Source organism: Tursiops truncatus, chromosome 11 (assembly GCF_011762595.2).
Source record: "Tursiops truncatus isolate mTurTru1 chromosome 11, mTurTru1.mat.Y, whole genome shotgun sequence".
Classification (NCBI taxonomy): Eukaryota; Metazoa; Chordata; class Mammalia; order Artiodactyla; family Delphinidae; genus Tursiops; species Tursiops truncatus.
The window spans coordinates 80,267,150-80,291,310 of NC_047044.1; the positions used below are offsets into that span (position 1 = coordinate 80,267,150).

The window sequence follows — 24,161 nt, forward strand, 5'->3', positions numbered from 1 at the left end:
TTTGCCAGATGTCATATTACCCTGTAATGTACATGCTTCCAAAGATACAAACTCTCAGCTCATATTCTAATGATAAGGAGACAAGAATTATTGGGATGAATAACAGAATTATTGGGATGGGTAATTAGTACCTGCTGGAGGCACTAAGAACTGGGGGGCTCTTTTTTTAAATATTGTACATAAGGAAATAGAATTGGTTTGATAAAACCTTATAGCAATTTTAAAGAGAAACATAGAAAAATAATACTTAAGAACAAGGCCATGCTAGCATATTGAGCAAATCAGGAAAAGCTGCCTCTCCCTTCAGGCTGACACAGCCATAGACCAGGGCTTGAAAGGCAGTGAACGGGCTGGATTTGTGCTTATCCCTCAGCCAAGTACTCCTGCACAAGCATATGTGCTCCCCAGGCTCAGAAGATGGACATGCAAAAATGATGTGGAGGACAAAACAGTTTCTTACCATCTTAAACAGTTTAAAGCCACATCCACATCGTTTTTTGGAAGGACAAAGCAAGGCCATGAAGGGTACGAAACAACTGCCTGAATAAATGCATTTACTGTCACATTTTATACTAAGCCAAAAGGAATTTTTTATGAAAGGGCAAACTTTTAGCTTAACTCTGAGAACTAATGCCAATGAACAGTGAATGAATTACTCAAAATATATACTCAAATTCCAAAGCCAGAGGATCACACAGGGTTTTTTTTTTAAATTGAAGTATAGTTGATTTACAATGATTCAGGGGTACAGCAAAGTGATTAATATACATATACATATATGTATACACACATATTCTTTTTCAGTTTCTTTTCCACTATAGGTTATTATAAGATATTGAATATAGTTCTCTGTGCTATATAGTAGGTCCTTGTTGCTTATCTATTTTATATATAATACTGTGTATCTGTTAATCCCCAATTCTCGATTTATACCCCCCTTCCTCTTTGGCAACCATAAGTTTGTTTTCTATGTGAGACTATTTCTGTTGTGTAAATAAGTTCACTTGTATCATTCTCTAGATTCTACATATAAGTGATATCATATGATATTTGTCTTTCTCTGTCTGATTTACTCCACTTAGTAGGATAATCTCTAGGTCCATCTATGTTGCTGCAAATGGCATTATACTCAAGTTATAAAGCCAGAGGATTAAACAGGTTTAATGGTTTAGCAAGATGAAAAGAGAGAAGCAAAGATACTCATTTGAAATCAATATAAAGGTCTTAACAACATAAAAAATTACTTACAAAACTAAAGTGTTGACAGACACAATATATTCCAGTTCTTTGGTCCAAGGATTTGTGAAACTAAACCACTGGCTTTTTAAAGTTACGAAAGAGCCATCTTTTGCTCTGAATTTGTATGAATCTGTAAATATTTTCTCTTTACTCTGCAGAACTTAACAAGAAAAGAAAATAATCAGCATAACAGTCTACCACTATATAAATCAATCCCTTAAGGATTAATTCAAGGTTCAGATTTCACAGGAATGAAAAATTAAGAGTTGAAGTTGTAATTAAAAAGTACCAAAAGACGATCCCACTCAATGCATACCTGCTTTGTGCTTGTCAGTCAAATTACTGTGGTCATCTTGATGAAAATATTCATAACAAGAAGTTCCCAAAAGTTCCTGAGGCAGATATCCTAAAATTGCTGTTGCCCTGGTTTTAAAATTAAAAATAAAGTTCAGAATTGGTGGATGTATCCCCTTCCAGAATACTGTTGGTCCACACATGGTCAGGATAGTAGAGAAGTAGACCGGGGGGATGAGTAACCCATTTGCTTTACTGGGCTCCCTTGGCTGCCCTAGACCCAGATTAGAACTGCAAAGCAGAATGGACACCCAGGCACCAGGCTACTCCAGAGGCCGCCTACCCAATCCAGGGTATGCTATTCCTACCATTCACCAATAAAATTGTGGCCATAGACCATGCCCAGTTTCTGCACCATTGGCTAAGAAATATTTCAAGTTTACAATTTGGCTTGAACAAATTTACTGATATATCCATATCCTTATTTCATTTAAACTTTATTTCCTGTTCTAAAGCCTTAAAAAGAAATCCAGCCGTGCTACTAAGCCACATTTTTTTTTTTTTTTTGCGGTACACGGGCCTCTCACTGTTGTGGCCTCTTCCATTGCGGAGCACAGGCTCCGGACGCGCAGGCTCAGCGGCCATGGCTCACGGGCCCAGCTGCTCCGTGGCACGTGGGATCCTCCCAGACCGGGGCACGAACCCGTGTCCCCTGCATTGGCAGGCGGACTCTCAACATTGTGCCACCAGGGAAGCCCCTAAGCCACATCTTTAATAGTCTTAAACATCCCATTGAACTCTAATCATTATGGCACATAAATGTTTACCTTTGATCAACATAGACAAATTGTCCATTCACTGCAAAACGGGTAATAAATTCAGTTGGTTTCACTTTAATCTCTCCACTGTTCTGCGGGACAATATATGGATGTAATCTTCCAATGGCAACAAGGCAGGTAAAATTACTACTGTCTTTCTTATTGTCCATTTCTTCTTCCATTCCAACAATATTTGGAGGCCAGTTTCTCAAGTAACCAGTGCAGTGGATAGTACAGAATTTTCTATGATCTAATTCAAAGGTTTAAAAAAAAAAAAAAAAAAGCATTTGTCAACTATATCACAATAAAACTAAAAAAAAGATAAAAATTTAAAAAGCATTTGAACCATTATGAATTCTTAAATTTGTTACACTGACATTTATAATAGTTATAATTGTGCTATGAAATAGTCTTTAAATATGCTAAATATGAAAGGGAATAGGATTGCATTAAAAAGAAATCATCAATCATGTTTACTTAACAACTTCATCCCTAATGGGTTACTTTTCTCAAGAACTAAACTATACGTACTACATCAAAATGATTGTTTTAATTTCGGTTTAAATAGGTCTATAGTTATTTTGTTATTTCCAAGTTAATTTTTTAAATTACAGTACTTTATGTGTTAGAAAAAGTTAAACTTCATGCTCCCTTGCTCTCAGCTACAGAAGTATTGTTTTCAGCTTATTTAAATTTTGGTATATTATAATTTATATTCATAAATTTAAAGGATACATGGATATATTCATAAATTTCTTATATAAGCACTTATAATGGCTAATAGATACATATGATTATAATATATTATAGAGACATTTCAGAGAACATTTAGAGAAATTTATAATAAAATGTATAAAAATAAAACTTGACTCAAATTTCACTTTTCAAAAAAATCTTAAGCAATTAACTCATAAGAAAAAGCTCATCAAACAGATCCAACCAGAAAAATAAAAAATTGGAAATAATCCATATATTCAAATAACAGGAAATGCTTAAGAAAACAATGACAGTATAAAAGATAGGCAGTATACAGATTATGGCAATCTACAAAAAAGTAACTTAAAGGTTAAAAAGGGGGGGGGGAAACTGATAAAAATTACTTAAAACAGTTGCTTGTGATAAAATTTAGAAAAGACCAGAACAGTCATTGTTTTAAGTTGGCACCTTTTGCTAAGACTGTTACTACAAATCTTTAAAAAAAAAAATTTTTTTTTTAATGGAAGATGATATGGGCTGTCTTATAAGATAGCAACTAATAGTATTAGCAAAGGTGTAAAGAACACTTTATGTGCCATGCTCTGTTTTAAGTTCTCTAAATGAATAATTCATTTATTCTTCTTAGTAGTCTTATGATAGGTTCTAATATCATCCCCATTACCTCAGGAAACTGAGAGTTACTGCCAGGGTCACAGCAGGGAAGGGTGGAGCTGAGGGTAAATTACATCCAGACAGGCTGGCTTGAGAACATCCTCTGTGAACCGCTACTGTGGTGCTATTTGATGGTAGTGAGTGCCTGTCATAGAAGGTGTTCAAACAGGAGTTGCCTGAGTGATGGAGGGGGAGTACTACAAAAAGGTGTTCCAGTCAGAGGGAACAGCCAGTGCAAACAGAGTCAAGAGCGAGCAGTCAGAAGCAGCTGAAGCATAGTCTGTGATGGGGAAGTGGCAGAATAAAGCAGGGAACAGATAGTTTAGCTCTTGTAAGCCCTGCGTAGAACCTTGTATTCAACACCTAACAGACATCATCCCCTCCACAGCCCACAGATGCCTTAAATTACATGTCTTTATCCCTTCCAACCCCAACCCAAGCCTTTATCACTTATTCCCTATCCTGCTTAATGACACCACAATCAACCCAGGTAGTTAAATGAGAAACCTGGGCTCCTCCCTTCACCTCACCCAACATCCAAGATATCTTAAAGGAATTAAAAATTGGGGTAAGTGTAATACAAGGTTTTCATTCATATTAACAAAATTAGATGGCAGTCAAAAATAAAAAGGTTTACATCTGTGACAACATGGGTGGACCCTGAGTATATTATGCTGAGTGACATAAGTCAGACGAAGAAAGACAAATACCATGTGATTTCACTTCTATTTAGAATATAAAAAACAAACAAACAAAAACCAAAATAAATGAACAAACCAAACCAAACAAAAGCAAACACATAGATACAGAGAACAGAGTGGTGGTCACCAGAGGGGTAGGGGAGAAGGAGAGTGGGGGCAGAGGGGAGGGCAAGATGAGTAAAGGGGAATCAACCGTATGGTGATGGATGGAAACTAAACTTTTGGTGGTAAGCATACTACAGGGTATACAGAAGTAGAAATATAATGTCGTACACATGAAACTTACATAATGTTATAAACAAAAGTGACTTCAATAAAAAAATAAATTAACTTTAAAAAAGGCTTATAAACTGAGTTTGGCATTTCTGATGATGCTTGCAAATTTACAAATGATACTGACGAAAATTATTCTACTCAATGGAAAATATAGACTGAAAAATGTTTTAAATTTATATATGGAATCTCATCACACAGAACTTAGCCTCTTTAATTCTTCTCTAACAACAGGATTACTAACAATTTCCAACTCAATTCTCACCTTGAACATTTGAACATTTATTCAGTTGGCAAAATTCTAGCTGGGATTGTGTAATTCCATTCACTGATGGAATTTGACCCATTTGATCAATTATTTAAAGTTTAAAAAAATCCTATTAAAAAATCCTCTTGGGGATTGCTTCAAGATGGCGAAGTAGAAGGACGTGCTCTCACTACCTCTTGTGAGAACACCAGAATCACAACTAACTGCTGAACAGTCATCGACAGGAAGACATTGGAACTCACCAAAAAAGATACTCCACATCCAAAGACAAAGGAGAAGCCACAATGAGATGGTAGGAGGGGAGCAATCACAATAAAATCAAATCCCATAACTGCTGGGTGGGTGACTCACAAGCGGGAGAACACTTATACCACAGAAGTCCACCCACTGGAGTGAAGGTTCTGAGCCCCACATCAGGCTCCCCAACCTGGGGGTCCAGCAACAGGAGGAGGAATTCCTAGAGAATCAGACTTTGAAGGCTAGCAGGATTTGATGGCAGGACTTCGACAGGACTGGGGGAAACAGAGACTCCACTCTTGGAGGGCACACACAAAGTAGTGTGCACACTGGGACCCAGGGGAAGGAGCAGTGACCCCAGAGGAGGCCGAACCAGACCTACCTGCTAGTGTTGGAGGGTCTCCTGCAGAGGCGGGGGGTGGCTCTGTCTCACCGTGAGGATGAGGAGACTGGCAGCAGAAGTTCTGGGAAGTACTCCTTGGCCTGAGCCCTCCCAAAGTCTGCCATTAGCCCCACCAAAGAGCCCGGGTAGGCTCCAGTGTTGGGTTGCCTCAGGCCAAACAACCAGCAGGAAGGGAACCCAGCCCCACCCATCAGCAGTCAAGCAGATTAAAGTTTTACTGAGCTCTACCCACCACCAGTCCCTCCCATCAGGAAACTTGCACAAGCCGCTTAGACAGCCTCATCCACCAGAGGGCACACAGCAGAAGCAAGAAGTATTACAATCCTGCAGCCTGTGGAACAAAAACCACATTCACAGAAAGATAGACAAGATGAAAAGGCAGAGGGCTATGTACCAGATGAAGGAACAAGATAAAACCCCAGAAAAACAACTAAATGAAGTGGAGATAGGCAACCTTCCAGAAAAAGAATTCAGAATAATGATAGTGAACATGATCCAGGACCTCAGAAAAAGAATGAAGGTAAAGATCAAGAAGATGTAAGAAATGTTTAACAAAGACCGAGAAGAATTAAAGAACAAACAAACAGAGATGAACAATACAATAACTGAAATGAAAAATACACTAGAAGGAATCAATAGCAGAATACCTGAGGCAGAAGAACAGATAAGTGACCTGGAAGACAGAATGGTGGAATTCACTGCTATGGAACAGAATAAAGAAAAAAGAATGAAAACAAATGAAGAGAGCCTAAGAGACCTCTGGGACAACATTAAACACAACAACATTAGCATTGTAGGGGTCCAAGAAGGAGAAGAGAGAAAGGACCCGAGGAAATTATTTGAAGAGATTATAGTTGAAAACTTCCCTAACATGGGAAAGGAAATAGCCACCCAAGTCCATGAAGCACAGCGAGTCCCATACAGGATAAACCCAATGAGAAACACGCCGAGACACACAGTAATCAAATTGGCAAAAATTAAAGACAAAGAAAAATTATTGAAAGCAGCAAGGGTTTTCCAACAAATAACATACAAGGGAACTCCCATAAGGTTAACAGCTGATTTCTCAGCAGAAACTCTACAAGCCAGAAGGGAGTGGCAGTATATACTTAAAGTGATGAAAGGGAAGAACCTACAACCAAGATTACTCTACCAGGCAATGATCTCATTCAGATTTAATGGAGAAATCAAAAGCTTTACAGACAAGCAAAAGCTAAGAGAATTCACCTCCACCAAACCAGCTCTAAAACAAATGCTAAAGGAACTTCTCTAGTGGGAAACACAAGAGAAGGAAAGGACCTACAAAATAAAGCCAAAACAATTAAGAAAATGGTCATAGGAACATACACATTGATAATCACCTTAAACGTGAATGGATTAAATGCTCCAACCAAAAGACACACATTGCTGAATGGATACAGAAACAAGACCCATATATATGCTGTCTACAAAAGACCCACTTCAGACCTAGGGACACATTCAGACTGAAAGTGAGGGCATGGAAAAAGATATTCCATGCAAATGGAAATCAAAAGAAAGCTGGAGTAGCAATACTCATATCAGATAAAATAGACTTTAAAATAATGTTACAAGAGACAAGGAAGGACACTACATAATGATCAAGGGATCAATCCAAGAAGATATAACAATTATAAATATATATGCAACATAGGAGAACCTCAATACATAAGGCAACTGCTAACAGCTATAAAAGAGGAAATTGACAGTAACACAATAATAGTGGGGGACTTTTAACACCTCACTTACACCAATGGACAGATCATCCAAACAGAAAATTAATAAGGAAACAAGCTTTAAATGACACAATAGACCAGATAGATTTAATTGATATTTATAGGACATTCCATCCAGAAACAGCAGATTACACTTTCTTCTCAAGTGCTCATGGAACATTCTCCAGGATAGATCATATCTTGGGTCACAAATCAAGCCTCAGGAAATTTAAGAAAACTGAAATCATATCAAGCATCTTTTCTGACCACAACGCTACGAGATTAGAAATCAATTACAGGGAAAAAAACATAAAAAACACAAACACATGGAGGCTAAACAATACAATAGTAAATAACCAAGAGATCACTGAAGAAATCAAAGAGGAAATCAAAAAATACCTAGAGACAAATGACAATGAAAACACGACAATCCAAAACCTATGGGATGCAGCAAAAGCAGTTCTAAGAGGGAAGTTTATAGCTATACAAGCCTACGTCTACAAACAAGAAAAATCTCAAATAAACAATCTAACCTTACATCTAAAGGAGCAAGAGAAAGAAGTACAAACAAAACCCAAAGTTAGCAGAAGAAATCATAAAGACCAGAGCAGAAATAAATGAAATAGAAACAAAGAAAACAATAGCAAAGATCAATAAAACTAAAAGCTGGTTTTTTGAAAAGATAAAAAAAAATGATAAACCATTAGCCAGACTCATCAAGAAAAAGAGGGAGAGGACTCAAATCAATAAAATTAGAAATGAAAAAGGAGAAGTTACAACAGACACCGCAGAAATACAAAGCATCCTAAGAGACTACTACAAGCAACTCTATGGCAATAAAATGGACAAACTGGAAGAAATGGACAAATTCTTAGAAAGGTATAACCTTCCAAGACTGAACCAGGAAGAAATAGAAAATACGAACAGACCAATCACAAGTAATGAAATTGAAACTGTGATTAAAAATCAGGGGCTTCCCTAGTGGCGCAGTGGTTGAGAGTCCACCTGCTGATGCAGGGGTCACGGGTTCGTGCCCCGGTCCGGGAAGATCCCACATGCCGCGGAGTGGCTGGGCCCGTGAGCCATGGCCGCTGAGCCTGCGCGTCCGGAGCCTGTGCTCTGCCACGGGAGAGGCCACAACAGTGAGAGGCCCGCGTACCCCCCAAAAAAAAAAAAAAAAAATCTTCCAACAAACAAGTCCAGGACCAGATGGCTTCGCAGGTGAATTCTACCAAACATTTAGAGAAGAGCTAACACACAACCTTCTCAAACTCTTCCAAATAATTGCAGAGGAAGGAACACTCCCAAACTCATTCTATGAGGCCACCAACACCCTGATACCAAAACCAGACAAAGATACTACAAAAAAAGAAAATTACAGACCAATACCACTGATGAATATAGATGCAAAAATCCTCAACAAAATACTAGCAAACAGAATCCGACAACACATTGAAAGGATCATACACCATGATCAAGTGGGATTTATCCCACGGATGCAAGGATTCTTCAATATATGCAAATCAATCAAGGTGATACACCATATTAACAAATTGAAGAATAAAAACCATATGATCATCTCAATAGATGCAGAAAAAGCTTTTGACAAAATTCAACACCCATTTATGATAAAAACCCTCCAGAAAGTGGGCACAAAGGGAACGTACCTCAACATAATAAAGGCCATACATGACAAACCCAGAGCAAACATCATTCTCAGTGATGAAAAACTGAAAGCATCTCCTCTAAGATCAGGAACAGGAATGTCCACTCTCACCGCTATTATTCAACATAGTTTTGGAAGTCCTAGCCACGGCAATCAGAGAAGAAAAAGAAATAAAAGGAATACAAATTGGAAAAGAAGAAGTAAAACTGTCACTGTTTGCAGATGACATGATACTATACATAGAGAATCCTAAAGATGCCACCAGAAAACTACTAGAGTTAATCAATGAATTTGGTAAAGCTGCAGGATACAAAATTAATGCACAGAAATCTCTTGCATTCCTATACACTAATGATGAAAAATCTGAAAGAGAAATTATGGAAACACTCCCATTTACCACTGCAACAAAAAGAACAAAATACCTAGGAATAAACGTACCTAGGGAGACAAAAGACTTGTATGCAGAAAACCATAAGACACTGATGAAAGAAATTAAAGATGATACCAACAGATGGAGAGATATACCATGTTCTTGGATTGGAAGAATCAATATTGTGAAAATGACTATACTACCCAAAGCAATCTACAGATTCAATGCAATCCCTATCAAATTACCAATGGCATTTTTTATGGAACTAGAACAGAAAATCTTAAAATTTGTATGGAGACACAAAAGACCCCGAATAGCCAAAGCAGTCTTGAGGGAAAAAAACGGAGCTGGAGTAATCAGACTCTCTGACTTCAGACTATACTACAAGGCTACAGTAATCGAGACAATATGGTACTGGCACAAAAACAGAAACACAGATCAATGGAACAAGATAGAAAGCCCAGAGATAAACCCACGCACCTATGGTCAACTAATCTATGACAAAGGAGGCAAAGATATAAATGGAGAAAAGTGGTGCTGGGAAAACTGGACAGCTACATGTAAAAGAATGAAATTAGAACACTCCCTAACACCATACAGAAAAGTAAACTCAAAATGGATTAAAGACGTAAATGTAAGACCGGACAGTATATAACTCTTAGAGGAAAACGTAGGAAGAACACTCTTTGACATAAATCACAGCAAGATCTTTTTTGATCCACCTCATAGAGTAATGGAAATAAAAACAAAAACAAACAAATGGGACCTAATGAAACTTCAAAGCTTTTGCACAGCAAAGGAAACCATAAATAAGACGAATAGACAACCCTCAGAATGGGAGAAAATATTTGCAAATGAATCAACGGACAAAGGATTAATCTCCAAAATATATAAGTAGCTCGTGCAGCTCAATATTAAAAAAACAAACAACCTAATCCAAAAATGGGCAGAAGAGTTAAATAGACATTTCTCCAAAGAAGACATACAGATGGCCAAGAAGCACATGAAAAGCTGCTCAACATCACTAATTATTAGAGAAATGCAAATCAAAACTACAATGAGGTATCACCTCACACCAGTTAGAATGAGCATCATCAGAAAATCTACAAACAACAAATGCTGGAGAGGGTGTGGAGAAAAGGGAACCCTCTTGCACTGTTGGTGGGAATGTAAATTGATACAGCCGCTATGGAGAAAGTATGGAGGTTCCTTAAAAAACTGAAAACAGAATTACCATATGACCCAGCAATCCCACTAATGGGCATATACCCAGAGAAAACCATAATTCAAAAAGACACATGCACCCGAATGTTCATTGCTGCACTATTTACAATAGCCAGGACATGGAAGCAACCTAGATGCCCATCGACAGATGAATGGATAAAGAAGTTGTGGTACACAGATACAATGGAATATTACTGAGCCATAAAAAGGAATGAAATTGGGTCATTTGTTGAGGCATGGATGGATCTAGAGACTGTCATACAGAGTGAAGTAAGTCAGAAAGAGAAAAACAAATATCATATATTAATGCATATATGTGGAACCTAGAAAAATGGTACAGATGAACTGGTTTGCAGGGCAGAAATAGAGACACAGATGTAGAGAACAAACGTATGGACACCAAGCGGGGAAAGCGGCAGGGTGGTGGTGGTGGTGGTGTGAAGAATTGGGAGATTGGGATTGACATATATACAGTGATGTGGATAAAATTGATGACTAATAAGAACCTGTTGTATAAAAATAAAATAAAATAAAACTGAAAAATTCAAAAAAAGAAAATCCTCTCATCCCAAGAATTCTTTAGACTTTTACCTAAATACTGGGGTCATGGGCCTCAATCCTCTCAAACTAATTATTTACAATCAGCTCCACAGGGTAGACTCATGTGCAATCGACTGCATGATTTTAAAAAGAGAAAGACAAAGAAACAAAAACAACCCAAACACTGCCTTAATCCACAGGGTATCTTTTCAAAATCCTTTATGAAATTTTTCTTCCACAAGTTGCCGGCTGGGTCTCTCAACTTGGTATCTTGATGGCTTACTTTGAATTCTCACAGACGCTGATCCTGAGACAAGGATTTGAGTATAAGAAGTGTATTTGAGAGGTGCTCCCAAGGGAACTCTGGCAGGGAAGTGAGACAGGGAAGACAAAGAAGCTAATAATAGATACATTTTTCAACAAGTCCCCACTTTGGGAAACTAAAGCTTAACCTATTGGGGCATTCTGGGAAAAAAATGGAGAACAAGAACCACAGTTATGCAGCTTGAACGGCCTCAAGGAAAAGAGAGCAAGAATATTTATCCATCAGCTCCCCTCAGTCAGTGGATGAGGGACCCTCCAGGGAGCACTGACTCCCCAGCACTGGAGGTCCGCCCCTTGCTGGTACAAGCAGAACTGTCTCTAAGGACCAGAGAAAGAGGTCAAGCAGAGAGTCACGAGTATTGGACACTGGAAGCCAAGGGGCATGAGAGGATGCCACATCTTGTTGCACAAGAAGCCCATGGATTACTGATTATCTTACCAAGATAAATTTAAGAAATACCTAAGATATTTGGTAACAATCATCCATCCTTATCAGCATTTGATTTCACAAGTGGAGACACATAAGCAATCTTAACCCCATTTTAAAAGCTGTTTCAAAATTTGAATCCATGGCATTTATGTTGGAATCATGGTAGAAATAATGTTTTTAATGCCAATCGTGTTTTTAAAAAACTTTTTATTATGGAAAATCTCAAATATTCACAAAATCAGAGAGAATAATATAATGAAGCCTCACTTGAGCGACTCATAGCCGATCTTGAGAAATGGCCTTTCCATAAACCTTAATTTTTATTTTTTTTGGTTGTGTTGGTTCTTAGCTGTGGCTGGCAGGCGCCTTAGTTGTGGCATATGGGCTCCTTAGTTGTGGAAGGAGGGCTCCTTAGTTGCGGCTTGCCGGCTCTTTAGTTGTAGCATGTGAACTCTTAGTTACGGCATGTGTGTGGGATCTAGTTCCCTGACCACAGATCGAACCTAGGTCCCCTGCATTGGGAGTGCAGAGCCTTAACCACTGCGTCACCAGGGAAGCCCCTTAAATTTATTTTCAATTAGCATTAAAAGGGCTGCTTTCTAGTCTCTCTTCTTTTAAATTTAAATATAACGAAGGCAAAAGTAGGAAAGAAAAAATAAGTGACTGCCAGGGCTAGTTTGGGGGAGAGATGAATAGACAGAGCACAGAAGATTTTTAGGGCAGTGAAAATACTCTGTGTGATATTACAATGATGGACGTATGTAATTATACATTTGTCCAAACCCACAGAATGTACAACACCAAGAGTGAACCCTTAGGTAAACTAATGGACTTTGTGTAATTGTGATGTGTCAATGTAGGTTTCACCCTTGTTTTAAAAAATATATATGGTATTCTGGGTGGGGGATGTTGATAATGGGGGAAGCTATACATGTGTGAGGGCAAGGGGTACATGGGAAATCTCTGTACCTCTCTGTCGATTTTGTTGTAAACCTAAAACTGCTCTAAAAAATAGTCTTAAGCAATAATTTAAAATTTTAAATGGAACTGGCACATCCTGGTAAAAGGGAAGAAAAACACCTTTACTAACTACAGGCTTTCTTCATTAATAGGGAGTGGTCTTAAAACATAGTGAATTCCATTAGCTAATTATTATTGGAAAAAACAATGTAGTAGCAACTCTATGCAAAAGATAATCATTTCACTTGACGGACATTGCCTTTGGTTAAAGTAAAATACAAAACAGTCTCATGAGTGGGAAGCCATCCACGTGGCCAATCAGGGTTACATTCTGCGGTTACCTCATTGGGGCCCAGGCATCTGTCTACATACACTGCTCCCCAACTTCCAACTCTTCCACTGTGGGGACTGGCCCTGCTGATGGTTAACACAAGCCCTCATCACCTCTTAGGCCAAATCGACCTCATGCCTTTGGCACAGAGCTTTGGAGTATTAAGAGAATACCTGGTCAAGTACTTGAGCAGATTAAAAAGTCCTCTTTGAAAACATACTTGGCTCTAACTGCAGGCATCTGTGTGGCCCAGCTTCGTGTGGGGATGAGCATCTGTGTGTGGGCGGGGGTACATTCCCACAGCAGGAGCCGACCCCCTTGTTGTGTGTCTGCTGCAGAAATCATCTAGAATGGATCTCTCCCGTTAATAACCTTTGGCATCTAGGAAGCTACTCTAATAGGCGGCACGGCATAGTGGAAAGAAGACAGATTTTAAAGCCAGATTCCTGATTCTGCCACTTTCTATGTGACTTCAGACAAGTTACAGAACCTTTTTCAGCTTCTGGTTTTTCTCATTTGCAAGACTGGGATGGTTTGCACAGGACTGTTATGCAAATTAAATTAGGTACTTATGCAAAGTGCTTGGCGTACAGACTTTAAATACATACTGATTCTCCTTCTTGCTCTTTTATTTTCCCTCTCTTCTTTCTGAGCCACAAATAAGAGCTTACACATAGTGAGTGCTTACTAGGAGCCAAACACCGCCTCAGCTACATGTGATCCTAACCACACTCCCGTGAGGTGCTGTTAGCCTAGCCATTGTATCAGTCTGCTCAGGCTGCTATACAAAATACCACAGACTGGTGGCTTAAACAATAGAAATTTATTTTCTCAAAGTTCTGGGGGCTAGAGGTCCATGATCAGGGTGTTGGAAGGCTTGGTTTCTCCTGAGGCCTCTCTCACTGCATCCTCAGGTGGCCTCCTCTGCGTGTATGCACCCCTGGTGTCTTCTCCTCCTCTTATGAGGATACCAGTCACACCGGATTAGGGCCCCACTCTTATGACCTCCCTTAACCTTTATTACCTCTTTAAAGGCCCTGTCTCCAAATACAGTCACATTGGGAATAAGGCCTTCTACATGTGGATTTAGGGGAAACACAATTCAGTCCACCCACCCATTTTCCATATATTGAGAGGAACTTGCTTAACGTCACACAGTTGTTAAGCAGCATACCTGACATTAAAACTCTATTGAATTCAGAGCCCAGGCCCTGTCCACTCTGTCCTAAAGCCTGTCCACCAGCATGGCTGTTGTGAAGCAGGACCTAGTATAAGAACCTGTGACAATGGAGGGACTTAAAGATATTTCAGTTTCTTTAATGCATCACAGAATTCAACTATAAATTAGCTCCAATTGACCGTTTACCAGATATTCTTGAAATATCTGTATTTTCCCAGTAGGATTATCAATATTTATTTCAAAGGAAAGAAACTTTCCCTGCCTCTCTTATACATCTCTAAAACTTATAATTAAAAAAACAATCCTTTTAGAAACCACATGGAAGGACTAAAGTTTGATTATTACATTCTTCAAGAATGCTGCTTGGATTTTTTTTTTTTAACCTATGACTATACACATGTGTTTTTGCTTAAGATTCAGTATTTACAAGACTGCTTTGGAATGCTACCACAGTACCATGTAGTTTCACAGAAGATATCTCACTTTCCTTTCGGTATCTTTACAAAGGGTTAAAAGGCCAGACACAGAAAGCACTATACCTCTAAGATTATTATTAGTGACTAACTGTATATATTCAGTCATGTGCTGTCCTAGAATTTGACAAAAAATGAAATGAAAACTCTAAGGTAAGAGAAAGGACGAGCCTAGACAAGGTAGAGTCCTACCACCGATTTGCGACTTGCAGTCCCGTATTTCAAGACAAACTGTAAAATGCCAACTTAATAAACATACATTTATTTTCAGCAAGGCCAAGATTCCTTTGGTTTCCACTGCAGAGCCTTTTACTTATTGGAATTTTGGTAGAGAAAAATGATCCAAGCTGTTTCCCATCCTAGTCAGCTGGGGCCCGCATAACAAAGCGCTACAGGCTGAGTGGCTTAAATAACAGAAGTTTATTTCCTCATAGTTCTGGAGGCTGGAGCTCCGAGGTCAGGATGGCAGCATAGTTGAGTTCTGGTGGGGACTCTCTTCCTAGCTCACAGACAGCTACCATCTCGCTGTGTGCTCACAGACTGCAAACTCTCTGGGGTCTCCTCTTAGAAGGAGGGCATCACCCCCATGACCTCACCTAAACGTAATTATCTCCCAAAAGTCCCATCTCCAAATACGACCATATTGGACTTCAACATATGGATTTTAGGGGACATAATTCAGTCCATAGTATTTGCTCAAAATGTCTTGGGGGAAAAAAATCTCAAAATGTGTTTAAATTGCTTCTTTGGTGAAAGAAAGTCCCTGTAATGTAGACTAATTCACTGGATTCTTAATTGTTCTTGTAGACTGAAGAGCAATGATGTGGTCAGTGAATCAGGAACAAAGGGCAAGAGGACGGTCACTTATGCCTTCAGTAAATGTTTCAGTGCCTACTGTGTGCCAGGCATCATGGAAAGAGAAATGAAGCTCTCAGTTTAGTGTGGGAGGCAAACAAAACAATAATAATAATTTTGATACAGTGTGGAAGGGCCATGATGTAAGAGATGCTCAGGATTATTAATGGATTAGCAAAAGCGGGTACTGGGGACTCAAGCCAACCAACAAGGGGAGGGTGTCAGGGAAGATTTCCTGGAAAGAGGTGTTGCCTGTGCTTTAATGGTCCAGGATCTGCCAATGGGCTTGCACTCTCCATTCCTTCCAGCAGGATGCCCTGGTGCTGCTTTTGGCATCCTGTTTTGGAGATCTGAGTCTGGGAAGCCTCCAGGGCCACAGGCTTGACAGGCACCAATCTTTTCTTCCACACTGGGCACTTGTCAATTCAGGATTAAACCTTCATTAGGGTGGAGAAGCACATCACCAAGCTGTCCTCTTAAATCTTTCATATCTCCACTGATCATCCTGTAGTCTTCCTTATTCGGGACAGATCTTTTGAAATGTTTGTGAGGTTCTCCTAGCTGGTCTACACGTCTTGCCCTTCCTGTGGTCTTAATATGAAGTCCTAAGGGGGGCAGACCCAGGGTGTCTGATTTAGTACTTCATATGTTACTGCGGTGATGGCAATGGTCACTTAGCTCCCACTGGACCTCATATAACATGAAAAAAGTCTTTCTCACTATCAGGTGAGGGGTCTACTAAAAGCACAGAGGTGTTCCTAGGGGTATCCTGTGACTCATCTATTACTTCTCTAATCTCTAAAGCAATGGCCTTCAAACATTATTTTGCACGCTATAAAAAAACTGTAAGCGGGCTTTCCTGGTGGCGCAGTGGTTGAGAGTCCGCCTGCCGATGCAGGGGACGCGGGTTCGTGCCCCGGTCCGGGAAGATCCCACATGCCGCGGAGCGGCTAGGCCTATGAGCCATGGCCGCTGAGCCTGCACCAGTCTCGGCACTGCTGCCCAGGGCATCCCCTCTTCCTCTACCCTTTCCTCTTCTTGTGTTCCCAAAGAATCTCATACTTGACACAAGAGTTTAAAGCAGTGGCTCTCAAAAGAATAGAGAGGTTGCAACCTACGCAGTTGCAAGGTTGAGAAACAAAGAGTAAGATGCTAGGCCGGGAGCAGAGGGTGAGATCAGGTTTTACAGAAGTAAAATGGTTATCCTGGACACTAGCCATGCACCACAACAAAGAGATGACTGAAATATTAGTACTAAATAAGTCCACGTGGAAACTCTTTTCTTCACAGAAGGAGAGAGAAATTAATCTGGTGGTCTTTAAAACACAAACAAAACTTGATAATGTTAGCCTCTACTCAATTTATAACTTGCATCAAACATCACAGAGATTTCAGCCATGTTAAGGTAGTTGGGTTGGCCGCCAAGGTTTTCTCTCATATGGACTGCTGTGTAGGTTAGCGGATTCACTTACGGTTGGATCTACTTAACACGGTCTTGGTTCACCAGAACCAGAATTATTTAGATAAATAAATGCTTTTGGCCTCAATTATTTGCCTCGACCATTCAGCTTATTTTTTTTTTCTTGTACAGAAAATATTTAGGACATTTAATTTTATATCCATGGCTCAAATCACTTGACATTTCAAAAGGACAATACCTTTCTTCTTTGAGTTGAGTAAGCATTCGTGCTCTTCTTTAACAGAGATTTTACAGCTCTTGATTCGACAGAAAAAGGATCGTCTTGAGCCAGAATACACACAACTCCTTGCGGTGTGGAAATTACTGTGAGCTTGCAAACCAGCTTTCATAGTGCAAAGAGGTAAGAGAATAGGTAGAAAATAATATTTTCAAATAATTTTGAAATCTATCTCCTAACATTTTCTGGTCATCTATTACTTGAGAAATGGTTATTGACATTATTATACAGTAAGCCCCAAAGTGAAACATACCAAAAAAATGTATTTGTCAAGCAATCACGTTTTGATAACTTATAATCACTTGAAATTTACCTTTTTATTTTTCCCCAGGGGGGCAGATAGTAAAGATAATTTAAATGAAATAAAAATTAAATGAAAAAAACCTTAACTAAAACAGTAATCAGTAGCATAAAGCATTATTATTTTTATATTATAAATAATTATTAGGCAATAAGCATTTTCAGAGAAGAAAATTATTTCTGGAGAAGATAAAGAATATGTATACTTCTCAAGCACAATTATACAAGGCCTTTCACATTGAGTAGACCTAACTAACACATTTAAGAAAGAGAATAATTGTCCCTCAGCATACAACTAAATAATAAAAAAACTCCTGCAATTTTTTTATCCCAAATGATACTTTCCTATAAATATTTTATTAGCATATGAAAAATAGAGAATATGAAGTAATCACATTTTCCCCAAAGCATCTTCAGATGAATGTATTTGTTTTTATATATGTGTACAAATACATGAATTCTCTATATAGTTATATATTTTTTTAAACTGAGGTTGATGATTATAAAGTTTACTAAATAATTCTCCTCTTGATAAAACCATAATTAGCTAATGTTTTCAAAACACTGTACAGACGTACTCTGAAGTAATAATTACATTTACGTAAAATGGTAAGAATGCTGAAATGAGTACTTACTTTCGGCATCTATTAGCTTCTCTCTTGGTGAAATATCAGAGGAAGAAAGTTGTTCCTTTACTTCGGCAACATCTTTTGGATGTAAGAAGTCAAATAAGCTTTGTCCAGTCAAACTAGCCTATTTATAAGGTAGATGTTTCATTGAAAATCAGTATCATGTCATTTCTGCCTGTCCTCATACAGACATAGGATACTCTTTCTTTGGTTTAAAGTGGCTTTTTCTTAAGTGTTAAAAACAGTGATACGTGTAGATAGAAAAAAACACATGCACACAGACCCATAACTGGATACACACAAACCACATACACACACCTAATAACTAACATTCTATTTATTCTTGTTACTCTTGGTAACATCCCCAATTCACATGTTACTTCAAGGCATATTATTATTTACTTTAAACTTTACCATTAGTAAAAGAGATTATATTACAGTATAATATAGAAGTCAGAGAATACCTGTGATTTTTATGGTGTAACTCAAATTTACCATACTGCTTACAAATAATTACCATACTGTTGATAACTCAAATCCAACCTGGAATACGTCTCATTTGGCATTCCACTTCTCCCCACATGCACAGCATTCCTCAGCCCATGACTTTGCTTGCATGGTCTCATCACCTGGAATTCATTACCTTTTTTCTAGAAACTCAGTTCCCTGGCTGATCCAGCCAATTGCCTTTTACTCCCTGAATTCCAAGTTTCCTTCTCCCAACCTGAAATGTCTTCCTCCCCTTCTCTGCTCATCTTAAAGCCTAGGAGACATTCTACTTCACATGTGAAGCCCACAGTGATCACCCCTCTTCTGAACTCCTTTATTATCCAAGCAGACATTCCTACAGAAGGTAAAAAAATGGACCAGCTGGCCCAAGTGGCCTGGAGTGCTTGGCAGTTAGATATCGCTATCAAAAACAAAACAAACAAAAAAACCCCACTAGCAATCTGATTTATACATCAGTCTATTGTGTGATTGGCTAAGATAAGTCTATACCCAGAACTGCTTCGAGCAAATCAGTTTTTTTTTTTTTAATTGAAGTACAGGTGATTTACAATTTGTGCCAATCTCTGCTGTTCTAGACAAATCAGATTTCTGAGGCTGAAAAGCTGAAGACCAGACCCTGTACCATGGGGATCCCAAAGTCCTCCTGAGCAGTCAGTGAGTCTCTTGAATGGTCTCTGAAATGCAAAGTCAGTGTCCAGTGGGGCTGGCCTCCATGTTACTAATTTGGAACTTAAGAGCAACCTTGAATTGTCAAGTATCTTGGTGTGTATGTATGTGTGTGATGTTCTCTATTTCCAATTAGAAGACAGAAAAATCAAGTCTTACCCTGCTTTTGTGTCCCCACCTATAACCAGCTGCATGATTCATTTGGTTTTCACTCCCTCTGTATGTAGGTTCATAAAATCTTTTTCTGTTATTTAACTCATTACCTATGAATGCCTTCTATCTCTCCAAATTTTCAAGTTTGGGGGGAATACAGGCAGAGATTAATGGGAGTTATTTAAGATTAAAGCTGGGGGCTATCTTATTTCTATATTATTTATTATATCTTTATATATATTATTATTATCTTTTTTACAATGGTGTGTTAGTTTCTGCTTTATAACAAAGTGAATCAGCTATACATATACATATATCCCCATATCCCCTCCCTCTTGCGTCTCCCTCCCTATCCCACCCCTCTAGGTGATCACAAAGCACCGAGCTGATCTCCCTGTGCTATGCAGCTGCTTCCCACTACCTATCTATTTTACATTTGGTAGTGTATAAATGTCAGTGTTACTCTCTCACTTCATCCCAGCTTACCCTTCCCCCTCCCTGTGTCCTCAAGTCCATTCTGTAGTAGGTCTGCATCTTTATTCCTGTCCTGCCCCTAGGTTCTTCACGACCATTCTTTTTTTAAGATTCCATATATATGTGTTAGCATATGGTATTTGTTTTTCTCTTTCTGACTTACTTCACTCTGTATGACAGACTCTAGGTCCATCCACCTCACTACAAATAACTCAATTTTGTTTCTTTTTATGGCTGAGTAATATTCCATTGTATATATGTGCCACATCTTCTTTATCCATTCATCTGTCGATGGACACTTAGGTTACTTCCATGTCCTGGCTACTGTAAATAGAGCTATATATATTATTTTTATTATGTATTATATTATTCTATTTCTATTTTGAAGGAGACCACAGGTGCTAGTTTATTCACTCTGTTGGTTTCAGTGCTATAGTTTTTGAGTAACTAGTTTAAATTAAATGGTGTTCAGTAAAAAGGAGGCAAATCAGTCACACCACTAGTTAAATGAAAGACGTATTTCAGAGTTTGTTGCCAGAGCCCTGATAAAAAGCTGTTTTGTAGTGTGTGTAACTTAATAAGTAATAATGCTGTCTCTTGGAGGAAATAGAGAAGGGTGACCGATATTTTTCAGACACTCAAATATGATATCGTATTTAGTGCTTACATCCTGAGAGACAGGTATAATCATAATTTCCACTTTTTACATAGGAGAAAGCTGAGGTTCAGGAAAATGAAATAACTTGCTGAAGGAAGTGAACACTCCTGTCAATAACAAAAATTCATATTTTCCACACATCTTCCCATCTCTCTTAGTTCTAACTTAGCAGAAGCCAATCCCACAGCCCAATGGGAAGAAAGAGTTCAGAAAAACAGCTTCAAGATATTTTTTTTTTTTTTACAAAATAAACATAGTGGGACTTCCCTGGTGGTCCAGTGGTAAAGAATCGTCTTCCAATGCAGGGGACATGGGTTCGATCCCTGGCTGGGAAACTACGATTCCACATGCCATGGGGCAACTAAGCCCACATGCCACAACTACTGAGCTCGCGCGCCTCAACTAGAGAGCCCGCGTGCCTCAAACTAGAGCCCATGCACCGCAACTAGAGAGAAGCCCGCATGCTGCAACGAAGAGCCCATGCGCCAAACGAAGAGCCCACACCACAACGAAAGATCCTGCATGCCTCAACTAAGACCCGACGCAGCCACACAACCCCCCCAAAATTTTTTTTTTTAATTAAGAAACATAGTAAGAAAATATCCTCAGTTTTGGATACCTGATCATAATTAAGTATTTTGGAGACTGATTTAGAAATGAAGAGAATTTTTCCTCTTTCACATCCAACCACAAATAGGAAGCCTTCTGCAGTCTAGAATTTAAAAATACAAAGTGAATATTTTAAAAATACAAAGTGAATTCTGTCTCTCTCATACACATACATTCAGATTTGGAGGAAATTATTGTAGCAATGAAACTAGTAGAGTGGTCATAAGAGCTAGTAAAATTAATTTTAAGAAATTTTCTCACTACATAAAAAGACTGATAAAATCAAATTGAACCCCAGTCTAAAGTAATGTTTTTGACTTGGAAAGTCCAGGCATGGAATATCTAGTTGAGATATTTCAAAATATAAAAATTACCTATGTTGAATTCTATACTCATACAGAAACTCTGTAAAGATATCAAAACACATCAATAACAGTTGCCTGTGGATGCACTGAGACGGAAGGACTGTGCAGATTGGGATGAAGGAAGCATCAGGAATACTATATTTGAATTCAGCTGTTCAAATAAAAAAGGGCTCTTTAAAAAAATTAAAAGAAAAATGGACAAATGTATATCAAAAATCTTTCTATTTAATCATACTAAGGCATAAAGCCTAGTAGTAATAGCACAAGATCAAGACATGTATCACCTCCTGGGAGCAGGATAAGCCAATGACATGGTCATATTTGCCACGTCAAATAAACCTGTAAACCAGTGAATCTGAAACCCAGGCATGCACGTGAAATGATGAGGACAGAAATGGCAAAGCATCGACTAATAACTCATTCAGTAAGCAGTGGCTGGCTCATCTGCAGACAACAGGATCCTGAAGGAACTGAGTACAAGGTAGATGGCCTTGAAGGAGGTGCTAATAGTGGGGAGTAGAGCCTACGGTGTGGGAAGTGAGTGCAGCAGGCAGTGTAAGGAGCTTAGCATTAAAGACAAGCTATGCTCTCTCCTTTGGAAAGTGCCTATCCTCTGCCTCTACATTCATTAGCCCAAACTAATAAGACATATTTACTTGCATAACTTAAATTTTTATCTTAAAGGAAATTTTGTATAATACAGAGTCCTGTATGTTTAGAACAGGAATTTTTAGAACTAAAAATCTTCCTCCCTTTCAAACAAAAATGAAAGGACAAATACAACTTAAACAAACATATCTCTTAACTTACCTTAAGAATTAAGTGTCTGAGCTCATTATCCTGAATGAATGAAGGTCTGTAATTATTTCCTGCATAAGAACTTGTCATACCTGAAAATAAAGAAGTCAACTAGTTATTAAAAATAGAGATGGAGGGACTTCCCTGGTGGTGCAGTGGTTAAGAATCCACCTGCCAATGCAGGGGACATGGGTTCGAGCCCTGGTCTAGGAAGATCCCACATGCCACGGAGCAACTAAGCCTGTGCACCACAACTACTGAGCCTGCGCTCTAGAGCCCACGAGCCACAACTACTGAGCCCCTGAGCCACAACTACTGAGCCCGCGTGCCACAACTACAGAAGCCCGCACGCCTAGAGCCCGTGCTCCGCAACAAGAGAAGCCACCACAATGAGAAGCCTGTGCACCACAACTAAGAGTAGCTCCCGCTCACTGCAACTAGAGAAAGCCCACGTGCAGCAACAAAGACCCAATGAGCCAAAAATATAAATAAATAAATTAATTAAATAGAGTATTTCTTTAAAAAAAATTAGAGATGGAAATGTAGTAAATGCTCAGTGAACATTAGCAATGCTGCTGTTGCTATTGGTGACAACGACGATGATGGTATTTTCTCTTTTAGCACACTCTAAGACCTCTTCCGTAATCATTCTCTTTCTTCGTTATTACTAGACTGAAATGTCTAGTAATACAGCCTCTCAGACTGTAAATTCTTAGAACTACTTATTCCATTATACTCAAATGTGCAGACAGTAAGAGCTGTATATTGAAAAGTAATAAAGTGCAATATATTATCTATAACATTATAATAACATGCAACAATATTCATGACTCTGGTTATTTTTATAATTTCTTAGCTTATTAAAACTGATCATATGAATTACCCTGAATAGAGAGATTCTGGAATTCTAAGCAAATTTTATGGATTCATAAGATTTCCCATAGGACCCTTTAAAGAGCATATGGAGACTTCTGATAATACAAAAAAATGTATAAAATATAAATGAAATAATTCACTTTAAGCCCTTAGCATAGAGGTTACTGTATTAAAAGGAAAGTCTCTAAAGAAACCAGAAGAGCTGGGAAAATGATAAGTAATGATCATGTCAAAGCTAGGTAAAATTTGACCTGAGCGAAGTAAGGGAAGAACTAAAAGTACGTTTGTCTTGAGGGCATCCACCAACCTTGACAGGGAAAGCCCTTCATGGCCACAAGGGGGCGCAGGGGACAGTTCATCAAGCCAAGGTGTGCTGTCCCCAGATAACCTCCAAGAAAAGGTGATTCAAAAGTAAATCACATTTCCCTCCCTTACACTTCCCAACCTCCCTAACCCTAAACCCCTCCTTCTAGGCACCGCAAGGAAAGATGCTTTTGCAAAAGAAAGGTAGGGTAACACCCTGAGACATGTTAACCATTAATTGGTCCTTGGATGAATTTATAGCCGAAACTCACCAACTACCTAAGTGGTGGGGAAAAAACAAAACCAGAAAAATCACACACACTCATGGAGTGATTTGGTAAAGTCTTCTCAGACCGGCAGCACCCCTTAAAGGCCTGGCATAAGCAAACGAAATCTCTTTTGGAATCTACCTTCCAGGTAGCCCTCAAAGAATTCC

General features: G+C 38.8%; 1 protein-coding gene across 10 annotated transcripts in view; it reads right to left on the bottom strand.

Moving 5' to 3' along the window:
• Positions 1-24,161, bottom strand: part of BMAL2 (basic helix-loop-helix ARNT like 2) — a 109,138-nt gene that overhangs the window by 30,462 nt on the left and 54,515 nt on the right. For 8 of the 10 annotated variants that reach the window (XR_012324484.1, XR_012324483.1, XM_073788922.1 and 5 more), the window contains 7 exons: positions 22,559-22,638; positions 21,394-21,486; positions 18,320-18,437; positions 17,346-17,489; positions 2,361-2,601; positions 1,556-1,662; positions 1,249-1,399 (listed from right to left, as the gene is read on the bottom strand). Coding sequence is in view for 8 of the 10 variants with exons in the window: in XM_073788922.1 (XP_073645023.1) it covers positions 1,249-1,399; positions 1,556-1,662; positions 2,361-2,601; positions 17,346-17,489; positions 18,320-18,437; positions 21,394-21,486; positions 22,559-22,638 (934 nt within the window). In the remaining 2 variants the exon portion in view is untranslated. The remainder of the gene's footprint in view (positions 1-1,248; positions 1,400-1,555; positions 1,663-2,360; positions 2,602-17,345; positions 17,490-18,319; positions 18,438-21,393; positions 21,487-22,558; positions 22,639-24,161) is intronic. The other 2 variants (XM_073788923.1, XM_073788924.1) reach the window with 1 other exon arrangement.